Here is a 15297-nt window from a genome sequence, read left to right on the forward strand (position 1 = left end):
AGGTAAATAAGGTAATTAACACTTATTTCACAATTATAGCTCATAGCTTATAGCTCACAATTTGGGCGAGTTTATATCTCAGAATTACAAGAAAAAAGTCTGAATTGTGAGATATAAACTAAAAAGTTACATTTTTATATTCCATGGCAAGAAATAAGCTTCCACACAATTCCGATTCTCAGACTTGTACTGTATATAAAAACATTCCAGGTGGCAGGATTATTTATACACATTATTTACGTCTTTTGCTCTTTGCCTTTTGCTCATTTTTGACTCTCCTCATGCTCACAATCTCCCGATAAATACTCCTCTTTATCTGTCTGGGGACGCGTCGATGAGGTGATTGTGAGACAGTCTGAAAATCCATCTGCACACAGAAACGCCTGTTCATAAAAACACACTCCTGTCTGCTTTGACTTTTACAGCGTGTTCTAGATGTATGCATCTGTTTTATGCCGTATGAGGACTGTACGTGCATCTGTCTTCTAGATTATTCACTCACACAGCGGATCTCAGACTCTAGTTTATGTTGACTGTGTTGTATGATGACAGGGTGTGTTTTTCAGGTAAAGGGAGAACTGAGGGTGTTTAAAGGGCACCTTGAAGAGTCGCTGACATTCAACAGACTTATTTAAACAACTGCCTTTCCACACACATACACCTCCACTGCGGTGATCTCCAACCGAGCCACATGTTTAAACCATTACCCCGCCATCAGTGAGAGTTTGAAACTCGGCGAGCCCTGAACTAGCAGAACCATCTCATCTCTACTGCCTTAAAATCAGACACGTAAACCTAGATTAGAAACAGTCTCTGATTATAATTAAACCCCAGTGGTTTTCCCACAAAGAGACACACGCACACACGCACACCAAATTACAAACTAAAACTGCCTTTAACTTGAGAATGTGCACTCCTGGAAAAGGTTTTAAGGTTTAATATAATATAATTTAGGTGTAATTTTTTATATAATATAATTTAATATAGCATACAATATTTTATTTTATACATTATATGTAATATTACATTAAATTTACAAGTGTAGAAGGTTTGTTTGGGCTTTAGGGGTTAGGTTAGAATATCGAAAATATTATTAGCTTAGTATAAAACATGGAAAGTCCCCACTATCACAGAAAAACAAATGTGTGCGTGTGTGTATTTTGGACGTCAGATCAGCCTTGCTGATCAAACACACCAGCACTTATTCTTACAGCCCAGAGGAATTCATAAACACATACATATGCACATTTACAAGCATAGAGGTTCAGTTGTCAAGAGTTAAAATCACTCCACATCGACATTAAAGAGGTAATTTATGTGCAAGATCGGTAGCACAATGAAGCGTTTCATGCAACGCTGAGCTGATAGAAATCAGGAATTGACCTCATGCTAACAGCACAAGGCTTGCGTTGTTCGACGTGTTCCCCCCATGATGAGACACGATGAGAGTCAATATTTACACAATCATTATGTAACACATCTGTATTTGAGCACAGCTCCTTTAATGGCATCATGAGATCGAAATCAGCACTATTTACTGTCCTAATCAATGTTTCTGGTCTTATTGTGAGCAAATCAACGGTGCATGTCATTCTAAAAGAAAAAAATGGTCGCATAATATTCCATCAAATATTAATAATCTACTTCATCTCCGAAATGACTTCTCTTTTCACACATGGCCACGTGGAGATAGAAAAATAATATTAATTAACTTTCTGAAATAACAAAAGCAGTGTTTATGCCAAGTTTTATAGCCAACAGAAGAAAACTGTAAGTATGATCACTAGGGTTGCAAAGGGGTGGTACATTTCCAGAAACTTTCCAAAAATCCATGGAATATTCCAAAAAATCCTGGAAAGTTTCCAAAATTTCTGGACTATTTCCGAAATTTACTGGAAATTTTCCACCTTTTTGCAACCCTAATGATCACTAAGAAAATCAATAGCAAAACTCCCCATACACAAATGTAATACATATTACATTTCAGTATATGAAATATATTGTCATATGAAGTAAAAACTAAGGCTGACAAATCGATTAATTGCAATTAATCACATTTAATATATATATGTAATATTTATATTTGTATATAATATAAATTAGATACATAGATATTAATATATATATATATATATATATACACATATCTATGTATCTATGTATCTATGTGTAAATATTTCTTAAATATACACATTATATATACAGTACACACATATATTATGTAAACACAAACTTTTATTTTGGATGCGATTAATCGATTTGACAGCTCTAGCAAAAACATATATGGAGCCTATTAAAAATTAGAACAATCATATATTAACATATTTATCTAGCCCATACAAATATGTATGATTATGTATGTGTAATACCATTTTGGACATATATATCATGCACATGAATATCCATCTTAAAACCTGTCAATATACAGTATGTTATATAAGTAAATAGATCTCAGTGAGCAACTCCAATGAGATCAGAAACTTAGAATAAATGAGTTCCCAATCTGGGTGTTCATAAGGGGCAGGGATTAGTATCTTATGATACTAATCATATGATGCTGCTAAAAAGAACATTATTTTGTGTATTTGGTGTAATGAAATTTTATGCGGCGGTTTAAGGTTCAAAAAACACATTATACTTCAAAGAGAAAGGAAAAATTGAAATCGCATCATATGATCCCTTTTTTCCCCTCACAATGTCTCCCTTTAGCATGCAGGTGAGTGACATCATGCCAACAGGGCATTTTCTCGCACTGCTGCGGTGAATCTAGCATCAGCTTCTAAGCATTCTGCTTGGAGCGTCTGAAAGTGCTACGTGTACGCTAGGGAAAATAATTCAGCATGTTCCCTCGTTCTCTGGACATGAGCTACTGCAAACCAAACATGGGCCTCAGCTCCTGTGGAGAGCAAAAACAATCGTTTATGACGTCTGCACATTAAGACACAGTTTCTGGGTCGTTTTAGTCGCTGAGTGGAGAGAGAGAAGAAAAAATGGAATAGAGTTGTGGAGTGTTTCTCTCCAGAAGCTCATCTACCTACCCCCACTTCCTGTTCAGCAACAGAATCCAGACCTCTGACCTTTAAGGCCAAACATATCCCGTTTCTAGCACACAAATGCCTGCTCTTAGTATGTTAGCATATATTAAGATATAAGATATATTCAAATAGAAAACAGTTACTTTAAATTCTAATATTTTATATTACTTTTAATATGTAATATTTACAGTGTGTGAGAATGTGTGCATGCTGTTTGTATTTAAAGGTTGAGATGGTTTAATTAATATAATTGTCAGTGGTGTGCTGTGGAAAAAGTCCAGTAATTCCCTCTGAGCATGTGTTTGAGAGAAGAGGGGATGGATATGTAAATGAAATGTGAGGGAAAGGAAAAGAGCCTAACCTCTCTGGATCAACGGTACATTTGAGTTCAGTTAAATGTGCTAAGGGTTCTATAAAACACATGAGCAGATTTTGTCTGCTGTTACCCCTGAGAAACACTGGCTCTCTTCAGTTCAGCTCTTGGAATAAACTCTTATATCCTCTTAATACTGTTGGCATTATTAGCCCGTTTGAAATCAGGAAGAGGAAATGGAAGGAACGATCTAAATGTATGTTTTTTCTAATATTTTTTTTCTCTATATTTTAAAGGATGTGTTGCTCAGAGAAAGTTAGAAAGCCTTGTTTTTCCATTTCCACCCTTATTTTTCATATATAGCTCTTTGAGAGGAAGAAGAGGCCTACATGTTTACTGATGTGTCATCATCCTTATTTTCTTGTAAAATAGTATTTTTTTTAGAATATCTTGACAGACTTTGATCAACGCAGAGGCTGTTTTTGATCTGCCATAGCAACAGCGCTGCCCACGAATAGCTCAGAGTCTATATAGAGAGAGACTCCAGTAAAACACAGCTTTAAGATTAATGTAATTACAAACATCCCTCTTTCTCTCTCTCTCTCACACACACACACACACACACAGTCCCTACATAACCAGAGGAACAAATCATCAGCAGAACCGCTATTTACTATGTTTAATCTTACCGGCAGCTCAGCGGTTTGTTATAGGAAACATAATAGTCACTCACTGTTACCATGGAGAGCACACAGGAAAAGATGTTTGCCATGTTTTGAGATGTGCTCTTAAAAATGTATATTTTAGATTTATTATTTGTGTTTGTTTGAATAGTGCAGGCAGAGTGCAAACAGAACTGTTGGTACCATGGTTCAGTGACTCACATTTTCTTTTTTTTATTGTAGTGCTGAAAATGTAATTTGGGGACAAAAGCTCAGGTGAAAGTTCACACAGTCATATTATAAGAGCAGGTGTATGGTGCAGAGACTGGATCGAGTCCAGGCCTGTTTTACTGGCACAGAGCTCATATGCGGAGAGATCCATTTATTCCCCATGACCGCAGACGTGGACAACAAATCATTCGTGAGCCAAATGAGCAAGCGAGTTAAGGGCACCTTCAGAGAGGTTGGGTCTAGACAGAATATAGCTGTGCTAAAACACTTGCTTCATTATGGATTCTTTTAGTCTGGTTCCTCCGCCTATGATCTACACATCTCTTGTTTGGCAGATTAAACAGCAGGTTGCTTCCGCTGGTTTCAGTTGTTTCTGCCTCCGTATGAATGTTCCGGATATCTGACGGGGTTTTGAGGAACTAGGGTGCGTCTGATTCATTCACAGGATGAGGAGACAGAGACCCACTCAGTTCCCTTTGAGCACTAAAAATACAGACTGGAGCGGCCCTCACGGCAGCGCCATCTGCCCTGGCAGATGTCCAGGGACATACACATGCACAAGCACACAGTTTCCCAGGGCGAAGGATGCAAGAGCAGCATCATATGATTAAGCTAGTGTGACTTAGAAAGTCACATCAAAGAACAGGACTGCAACCAAATCCAATTTTCACCACACTTTTTTTCAGCACCCTTGGTTCCCAAAGTATTTTTCCCCATTTCTTTTTTCCCAGAGACAAAAACTACTGATTTAAATATGTTATATATAGAAACATATATATTTTTTGACATTTATTGTAATATCTGCATTTATGCATAGTAGTTTTAGAGCATTAGGAGACTAACTATTACATCACGTGCTTTATGGGAGTAGGAGCATTTGGTTTGCTTGTCGCATTTCACTGATTGGTAGAGATTTCTCTGCAGAGTCATGATGGGTAATGTAGTTTTTCATCAGGAATTTCAATGTTGAACATCATTTAAAAAATAAGTCACAATAATGCGGCTTGACGGCTTCAACAAAAGCCTATACCATCGGTTAATAATCTCATAGCTCATAATAGGTCTGTCTATAAAGGTTTATAAGTTATAGTTCAAAATCAATTCCTTTATGAAGAAAATGAATGGGATTTTTACTTCCTATACCTGACTGCTGCACTCTATAAAAGCAGAGTTTCTATTGTGTTTGACTTTTATATTGCATAAAAAATTTCCATGACACTCTTAAATATATTTTAACATTTACTGTACATGCAAAGTGTAATAAACGGTTGTGTAATCAACAATTTTATGTCCAATAGTGTTCTGACTCACTACATACTCAGAATTCTGTACTTTACCATCACTGATAAATTATGTACTTATTGGTCAGTTCACTTATAGGTCAATTTGAAATACATCAATATATTTTACTTCAATATTCTGACATATTTCAGAGTGAAATAGAATATTAAATGGGGAAAGGATTGACCTTATTTCTCAGAATTGACTGGATTGTCAAAATGGGTATTATGTAGCAGAATGGAGGTGGTTTGGAGGTCGAGGGACTGAAAGAGGCATTCGTCACACGAGCAGAAGAGATGTTTTAAATGTGTATCAAGTTTTGATTTTGATGATTACAAAGACAAATATCCAAGGAATGTGTAATAATAAAATAAATTGGGTCAATTCTGCTTTCATGTTGACTTTAAAGGGGTCCTATTATGCTCTTTTACAAAGTCTTGATCTTGTTTTGGGGGTGTACTAGAACAGGCTCTCATACTAGGTTGTTCGAAAAACACATTATTTTTCACATATTTTACATTATTACAACACCTCTCTCCCCAGTCTGTAGATTTATGTTTCTACCAATGCCAATTCGATTTTGTAATTCCACTTTGGCACACATAGATTCCATCTTTCTGTCCATACTGCCATCACTCTCGATTTTTCCACTATTGGCTTTCTTTTCAAACACTGTTCCCCTCTTTAAAATAACTGGTGTGTAAAGACAGATGTGCCGTTTGCTTTAAACTAATGGAGTTTCGTAATCAACTAACCAACAGAATAATGATGCTCATTTACAAACAAAAGCCTGCCGCCTGTGTTTTTACCATGCAATGAGATGCGACTTGCCTATAAAGACAAGAGCTGAGCTGAGTCTTGATTAAATGTATGGTGCATGTTGAATTCTGGAATGGTTGGGGGTCTTCAACACATGTGCCCCATTTAGAATCCCCTCAAAGAGCTTTAATGGGTTCCAGATTCATCTGTGCTCGCTGTGCTCACTGTGGCCCTTGTGTCTTTTCTGGTCTGAGCATGCTCAGTGCGCACCGACAGCGGCTTGAACCTCAGAGTCCTTGGGCTCCAGTTGCCCATTCTGCCTCCCGTGTGCGCCGTGAATTTTCCAACAAAAACAGACCTGATGATCGTAAAGCTGTAGGAAATATTCCCAGCTAATTCCATATATTCTCTCTCTGGCCCTTGCAGAACGTTATTGAGCACTGATATAAACCAAATCGGAGTTACAGGCTTCAGATAAATGTAGCTTCATTAAAATTCATCTCGATTTGCTGGGTTCTATCTGCTTTATATGCTATCTAAAGGTCTCAGATCTGTGTGGACAGTCTTTTTCAGGCTCAGATCTAAATGTTATAACCTTTTCAGCATTATAGATTATTATATGAGCGATCATATGAGCTTCAGCATTTTGCTCTGCCTCCTGTTGTTTTTGGCTCTTTCTGCAAGATTTATGTGTTTGTTTTTGGAGTGCATCGACTGAATGTATATAGGGGGTATCTGTGAGAACCCTTTGCTGAACTGTGAAGATCTCTGGTGCTTTTGATGCATTGTTCACTCAGAGTGCAAATGAGTGTTTCAATTACTCTAAAGATGGTCTTTGTACATAAAATAGATATTTTGGCACATGAAAATAGTTTACTCCCATAGTTTTTTGTGCATCCAGTTCACTTTATTTATGGTGAGTATAAAGTGCTATATATCTCTCAAAACATTTTATTTCCTTAATGCATGAATACAGAGGAACAAATAGAGACACAACTTGGCTGGATGCCACTGACTTAGGAGCTAGCGCTTAGCGGTTAGCTAATGACAGTAAATTTTGCTGAATGATTTCAGATGCTACTCTATTATGTATATTTAACAGGATAAAGAAGTAATTTACTCAAAAATATGTAATTATTTACTTACCCTCATGTCATTCCAAACGCAGGCTTTCTTATGTGGAATAAGAAATTTTGAAGAATGTACTGATATGTTTCCATGCAATTACAATTAAAGGGTACAAACTTTCAAGTTTCAAAAAAGATGGAAAAAAAACATGAAAGTAGTCCAGATGACTGTATTCCAAGTGTTCTGAAGTCATACGATAGCTTTTTATGAGGAACAAATCGAAATCACTGTTTACTGGTAATCTTTGTCCGGATAATTTAGTGAGTTCAAGTAACCAGGTAAAAAGAGTGATTCACCTTGGATTCACCTCAGATCAAGTAAACTCAAGTATTGAATCACTCTGATACTTCCATAAGTCTTTCAGACCTCTTTGTGAACCATATCAAATGATTCACTCAACAATGAGTAAATGATGAAAGAATTCCTTTAATTCATATGAATATACCATTGTGATATTTTTTACCTTAATTTACTATTGCAAATTTGGTCATTATTTGCCTAATATGTAATGTTTTTGTTGTAACAATAGTATCCTGTTGATGATCTCGGATAAGAGAATTACACAAGTCATAAAATGACTCCTGACCCTCTACCAAGACATTTGACCATAGTTCCTGTGAGAATGTTCCATTTCTGGATCCTTCCCAGAATTCCATGAAGGGGTTTCCCAATGAGTCTGGCCGTATAATGTTACCATGGTGTAGACGCTGGTGATTTGGCCCCTGGAAACCCCTTCAGTGGAACGGGGATCTCCTTGACAAAAGGCCCAGGAGTGATGTGTGAATGATTTACTAAAGGAGCAAAAGCAATAAAGGAAAAAATCTAATTTGCAGTCCAAGGCAGGTGGCTACATTAGCATACAGCCGAACATTACTACACGAAGCTCTGGGAATCCTGCAGAAAAGAAGTTATATAAACATTCTCATGGGGCTGAAGCCAGAACAGTGTCTTTTCTACACAACAGCTGACAAGACAGCTGGAAAAGTTTTAAATTCAAACTTCCATCTGCTGTATGTCTTCCCACTTCCACATTCACACGTTAATGGTGAACGTCATCATTAAAATATTTCGAATAAAAAAACACTTTCTCCCTCTGTGTTTGCAGCTTCCTATTTCGGGGACAGCTACTGTCGAATAGATGCCGTTCAGGATCTGTCAAGTTTTCAAGTGTCGCTCCAATTTAAAACAAGCAGACGTAGTGGCCTGCTCCTACTGGCGGCGGGACACAGAGATTACCTCTTGCTGGAGCTCTACAATGGCAAATTACAGGTGAAATACAGTACATTTTGGGTTCAGATCGTTTAGGGGTCAATTCATTAACTTTCGGATCACCAACAGCTACTCATGCCACCTTAAAGGGTTAGTTCACCCAAAAATGAAAACTTTTCTCTCACTTCCGTTATCATTCATCGGCGGAAGGCGTTCCGGCGGAAGGCGTATGACGTATGCGCAGCGCGCGCGCCTCTGAGGTATGCTAGTGTTGTGACCAGTCAGAAGACCAGTCAGCTAGTCTCGCGAGTTTGTTTATAGGAGCAAAGGAAGCAAAGTTTCCTTACTTTAGCAAAGGAAAACCAGTCTCCTCTTGGCTTATATCGAAATCCTCCGACATTTTTCTTTGCAATTCCTCGGTTTGTACTTTATTATTATCCGGCGTTTTGTTTTGTTCTCTCTCCGCATTCGTCACTAATCACGCGACGCCGAGGTGCTGCGTCATTCGCCGGAACTGCTTCAGTGTCTGACAGTCAGCGGAAGTGAGAGAAAAGTGTTTATTACATTTGAAATATGGATATTTTTCTTACAAAAACACATGGATTCGCTACGGGGGGCCTTTATTCATCCCCCGGAGCCGTCTGCGGCACATTTTATTATGAATGCGTGAGCTTTATTTGATGACTTGTGGACTGTTCAACTGCAACACCCGCTGACTGCAATGATAGAGCTTGGAATAGCCAGGACAATTTTTAATACAACTCCGACTGGATTCGTCTGAAAGAAGAAATTCATATACACCTAGGATGCTTCGAGGGTAAGTAAAACACAGTCTAATTTTCATTTTTGGGTGAACTAACCCTTTAAATCATCCTTTGACTTCTAGCTGCTTTTTTGCTGTAATTCACTGTCAGTGTGAACGCTCTTTAAGTGTTAAACTGCTTTGGATAAAATTGCCTTGTAAATGACTACTTGTACACTAAAGACAGAGATCAGATCTGGCAAAATCAGAAAGCACAGGGTTCAGTTCAAAATATCTACTCTGTAATGTAATTTAAAATCCCAGACTGACTACACAAATAAATACAATCTCCACTATTTTCTCATGGCCCTTCAAGACTTCAGGGCCCCAGAATGAGCCACACACTCAGAAAGTCTCTTGTGAGTTTTTGAGAAGCAGCCCCTTGGTTTTTTATGTGAGGGATGACTCACATTCGCTTCCAGCTCCACTGTGACTGAATTGTCGCAGTTTTTCAGCTCAACACATGGAAAAAGCTTCCACGGCTTGAATGGGTTACTGGTTTGTGTAGTGTATTTCTTCTTCATCTGCAGCCTCCCTAGAAAATGGCTCCCGCTCCGCACAGATAAACACAGACGCTCAAACTGCCTGCATTATGCTGCAATATGAAACGGTACCAGGACTTTTTCATCAGTGGCAGGATTTGTCATTAAAAACTAATTTCCACCGACATATTCAATTCATTCAGATTTACTTTTTTCATCTTTGGAGGCTGCAGATCTGAAATGAGATCTGTGATATTTTCAGTTTAAGTGGCTACACAGTGTTTGAAATAGCCAACTGATCCAGCAAAGTCTGTATCAGAAATTCACAGTTGAATGCATGTATAATGCACTGTGAAAAATCATATTCTTAACCAGTACATTTATCTTGTATACTAAGATAAGATTAATTAGTGTGCTTTTGGAGCAAGAAAACCCTAAAACCTTGAACAAGCTCCTTATACTAATAAGTATAAACCTTTAGCATGCAATTCATTCGGCAAATTTGTGCTACAAACATGAATGTTACCTCAAATGATACCGCTAGAAACAAACCAGAGCATCTTAGCAACTGATTAGCAATGTTCTACAAAACACTCAGAACAGCTTAGAAACTGCACAATAATGCCCTGCTAACCACTCGAAACACCCTAATATCATGGCAGCAACTTTTTCACAGGCAAACAACACAAACATTTTTTTTTTTTTCAGAAAATGTAAAAAAAATATGATTTGCTTCTTGTATTTAACTGTCACTTTTGTTGTTTAATAATTTGTTTGTGCATGTATCTTTACAGGCTAGGATTGACATGGGATCTGGAGAAAAGGTTCTCTCCTCCAGCATGGGTCTCCAGCTCAGTAACCTTCTGGACCATCATGTGTCTCTCATTCTGAAAGACTCCAAACTTACTATGGCTGTGGACAACCTGTACACAACCTTCATTCCAGTGGAGGATGCAGATGAGGACCTGAACATCGACCAGGGCGTGTTCCTTGGAGGCGTGAGGGACCTGGAGGTGGAGTACCTAAGCACAGCTGTTCCCTCCCTGCGTGGCTGCATGAGCAACGTTATGTTTGAGTCTCGTGACTTTGATATTCTGGCTTCAGCAGCTACAGTCTGCTATGACACCAAGGAGAGCTGCAGCAGTGAGTTTGAGGCAGGAGATGGAGACACCACAAGCTTTATCAGTCCAGAATCATTCATCTCTTTCTCTACCTGGACCAGACTTAGCACAGGCTCCCGTAGCCTGGAGATGCTGATGAAGACGACCATTGAGGATGCTCTTTTGCTCTTCCACCCAGGACATCAGGCAGACTTCATTGCAATCGGAATGGCAGGAGGGTTCCTAAAAGGTGTAATGGATCTGGGAAGTGGAATGTATGTGCTAGACAATGTGGAAGTGAAAGTGGATGACGATCAGTGGCACAGAGTTAAAGTTCAGATTGACCCCAATGAGTTCCAGATAAATGTGGACAGTCAAATGGTTTCACTCCCTCTTAATGAGACGGAAAAGCTGGATCTAGTAGGGAACCTGTACCTGGGAGGCATTCAAAGGAAGATGAAGGATGTGTTTCAAGATTATTTGACTCGTGTGGAGGAGGTGGTCACATCTGAGTCCTTTATTGGATGTTTAGGAGAAATCAAGGTGAATCAGAAGGGCAGAAGCCTGCAGGATGCTCTGATAACTAAAGACATTCTTGTGAAATGTGAAGGAGAATATGATTACTCCACTTATGATGAGGATTTGGAGTTAACAACTACACCTCCAGTAAGAATCACATACATTAATGTCAATACTAATGAAAGACACTGTTTTCATACAGAGGACTTGCCAGAGATGTTCCGCAATATTTCCAAGCTCCTGGACATCACTCCTCTGCTGGTTCCGGAGGGAGGAGAGGCCTTCATCGACATTGTTAACCTAAACCCAACATTTAACATAAAAGCTGCAGGTGTTCGTGAATCTGAGATCATCTTTACTCTGCTAAACAATCCCTGGTATGGACTGGTTGATATGAACTTAAGACACACAAGGGTACAGAAGTTTACCCTTCTGGATGTTGTCAACAAGAGAATCAAGTATCTTCATGATGGCAATGAAAAGTATGGAGATCAAATCCAGCTGGAGGTTACTGCACATGGAACGAATCTCCCAGAGTGCTTGAGTGTTGCACGCCAGTATGTGCTACCAGTGGAAATAATCCCAGTCAATGACATCCCTCAGCTCAGTGCAGGTGATATCTCAATCACAGCTAATGGTCGCACACGTTTGAGCCCAAACCTCATCAAAATCTCAGACTCGGACAATCGTTGTGATGAACTCAAGGTCACAGTCACATCGGACCCTACTGCTGCTGGATATCTGGAGAATGCTCAACAGCCAGGGTTTGGTCTAAGAGAGTTCACTTGTAGACAACTGAAAGAAGGAAATATCTACTATGTGCACAGGGGAGGAGAAGTGACGGAACTTACCCTGCAGGTCTCAGATGGAGATTTGGTTAGCCAGTCAAGCACATTTAAGCTGCTTATCACCCAGCCACAGATGACTTTAGTCACAAATACTGGCCTTCTGATCACCCAGGATGACAGCACCCCAATTGGAATACAAAATCTGGCCATTTCTGCAACTCCAAAAACTGGAGACGTTGAGTATAATGTCACTCAGCCACTTCAGTTTGGAGAACTGCAGTTGATCTCAGACAATGGGGTACCAAAAAGAGTCACACTATTTCATCAGTCTGATCTGGAGCAGAACCGACTGAAATACGTTCCCAACCTCACAGCTGATCTCAAGGGGACAGAAACAGAGTTTATTCACTTCAATGCACAGCTTGGACAGGTCATCCTCCCAGACAACTTATTTATCATTAATATCATGCCTGCCCTTATAGGAATAGGTAAAAGGTTTCCTCTGGAAGTTGAAGGTGGGCAGCAAAAGGTCATTAAACCTGAACAACTACAAGATTTTGTGAGGGAAAACAACATTGATTCAAGATCAGTCCAGTACATGATTACAAAAAGCCCAGTCCAGGGAGTCTTGATGATGCTTGATAAAGAGTTGTCTGATGGTGATACCTTCACCCAACAAGACATTTTGAATGGTTTCATCAGTTACAGCCCTCGTGTCCACAGAGCAGTTGACTTTGAGGATCAGTTCCACTTCAAAGTATTCGCAGAGGATCAGTACTCCAGAGTATACACCTTTCCAGTCAAAATCAAGGCTGATTCTGATGCTCCTGTCCTAATAAATGAGAGACTTGTTGTGCTGGAAGGAAATGAAAACATCATAAATAAAGAATATCTCTGGGTTCAAACCTCCACCTCAACAGACTTTGTGTACAGGATAGTACAAGATCCCAAACATGGTCGTCTTTTTAGAGACTCTCCACCAGGTATGCAAAGGTTTGATGGTGCAATTCAAGTCTTTAGCAATGAGGATCTCTCTTTGAACAGGATGGTCTACAGGCATGACAGATCAGAAACAAGTCATGACCAGTTTACCTTTCTGGCATTTGATTCAAGAGGTGGCAATGGTTGGCAAGATGAGGGTCATGAGGTACTGAGGGGAGTGTTTAAGATTGCAATACAATCCAGGAATGACTACGTACCTCAAAGGGTAATCCACAAACCTTTTAATGTTGTCAGAAATGGCCATCGTTTATTGACCACTGATGACATTCTATTCAAAGATGATGACTCTGACTTTAATGACACCCAGCTGGTTTATGTGAGAGTGGGAATTCTTTCCGGAAATATTGTCTCTGCAGTAGATCCATCGCAACCACTCTTCCGCTTTACCCAGGCTGACCTGAGGGACAGGAAGGTTCTGTTTGTCCACCATGGGGCAGACCGTGAGCGATTCCAACTTCAAGTATCTGATGGTTTACATAAGACAACAGCTGTACTTCAAGTGCAAGCAGGTGACCCTTATCTACGTATAGCCAACAATACCATGGTGGTCATGGACCATGGTAGCACCAAGACGCTGAACACCATTCTGCTAAGTGCAGAGACGAACATGGACATTAGAAGTGCAGCTAAGATCATTTATGATGTGACTTCTCCTCCCAGTGATGGTAGGATTATAGTCAGTGGAATTGAATCTTCCACATTTACACAAGAGGACCTGACTAAGGGTGTGGTCTCCTACGAACACAATGACCAGAGCCTTAGCTCGAAAGATTCCTTTGCCTTCACTGTGCAAGCGAAGGGTTGGTCCACGGAGGGCACTTTCAGGATTAAGATATTCAAGAAAGGTTACCTGCCACAGCCACTGGTTGTGTCGAACATGGTGATCCTTGCCTATGAAGGAGAGCATTCTGTTATTGACGCAAGCCACCTGGAGGTAAAACTACCTTTCTAAAATATATTTTTTTAAATATTAATGATTTTTTTTCATCCTGTTGGCATTTTCTGGAAATATTTTCCTTAATTACATATCTAAAAAAAAATGTTCAAGCTTAAAACGGTGTATATTGTTTGTAAAAAACAATTATTGTAGATGCACTACAGAACTCTAACCTCTCTATTGCCATTTGTGGCACATACATAAAATTGCAAGTTTTGCTCAGTATCTAAATCATTACTGTAGGCTTACTGTAGTGAATTGGGATAAGGCAAGAACAGTTCTGAACACTGATTTTTTTCACTCTATAAAATTGTAATAATTTGTATCACAAAAAAGAACACTGTTACCAAATTAAGTGCAACAATTTAGACAAAAAATGGTCTTACGAATGGATTTCTTCAAATTGTGTTTTAGGAAAGAGGCCATGAAAGTGTTATTTCATGTCAAGTCATAAGTTCTTATCCAAAGGCATAAAGACAGCACTGTCAAGTGCTGACAGCACTTAAACATATAGCAGAAATATAACAGAAATATTCATATCAGTTTACAAAGACTTCCAACAGTCCTTAATGATAATTTGTGTTCAACAGCTGTTGTTATTACGGTTGTGGAAGGTTCCAGAACCACAAGAACACTGCTCCCAAAATCCCTGAATGCTGGTCTCATAAATCAATCCAAGAGCTGCTTTGCATTTAGTTTCAAAGTGTGTGTTTTAGAAGACAGACAATGTTTCAAATGTACTTGAGCCTCTGCAGTGGTTATGCTATTGTTGACGCTCCACTGAGTGCAGTAGAGGAAACAGCCTCTGTTCAGATTCATTAGGACATTTGTGATACCTGACATTGATTTACATTTTGTATTACTTTTTCCTCTAAGCATTTCTGAGATTTATCTCATACTGAATAGGGGATTTTGCATAATCTCATTTTTTATAACAGCTCAAGGTTTCTATAATGTATCATTCAGTACCAGTACTTAAATAGATCAAAGCATATTTAAGTATTTTCAAACTGTGTAAATATTACTCTAAGATTTCATTTGAAGGGATA

General features: G+C 38.9%; 1 protein-coding gene across 1 annotated transcript in view; it reads left to right on the forward strand.

Annotated features, from left to right (window-relative positions):
* The window catches only part of LOC107738655 (chondroitin sulfate proteoglycan 4-like), a 50451-nt gene that overhangs the window by 16710 nt on the left and 18444 nt on the right, over positions 1-15297 (forward strand). The window contains exons 2-3 of the mRNA XM_016550441.1: positions 8515-8678; positions 10697-14245. Coding sequence (XP_016405927.1) covers positions 8515-8678; positions 10697-14245 — 3713 coding nt within the window. The remainder of the gene's footprint in view (positions 1-8514; positions 8679-10696; positions 14246-15297) is intronic.

The sequence above is a fragment of the Sinocyclocheilus rhinocerous genome, unplaced genomic scaffold (assembly GCF_001515625.1).
Source record: "Sinocyclocheilus rhinocerous isolate Xijiao unplaced genomic scaffold, SAMN03320098_v1.1 scaffold2149, whole genome shotgun sequence".
In the NCBI taxonomy this organism is placed as follows: Eukaryota; Metazoa; Chordata; class Actinopteri; order Cypriniformes; family Cyprinidae; genus Sinocyclocheilus; species Sinocyclocheilus rhinocerous.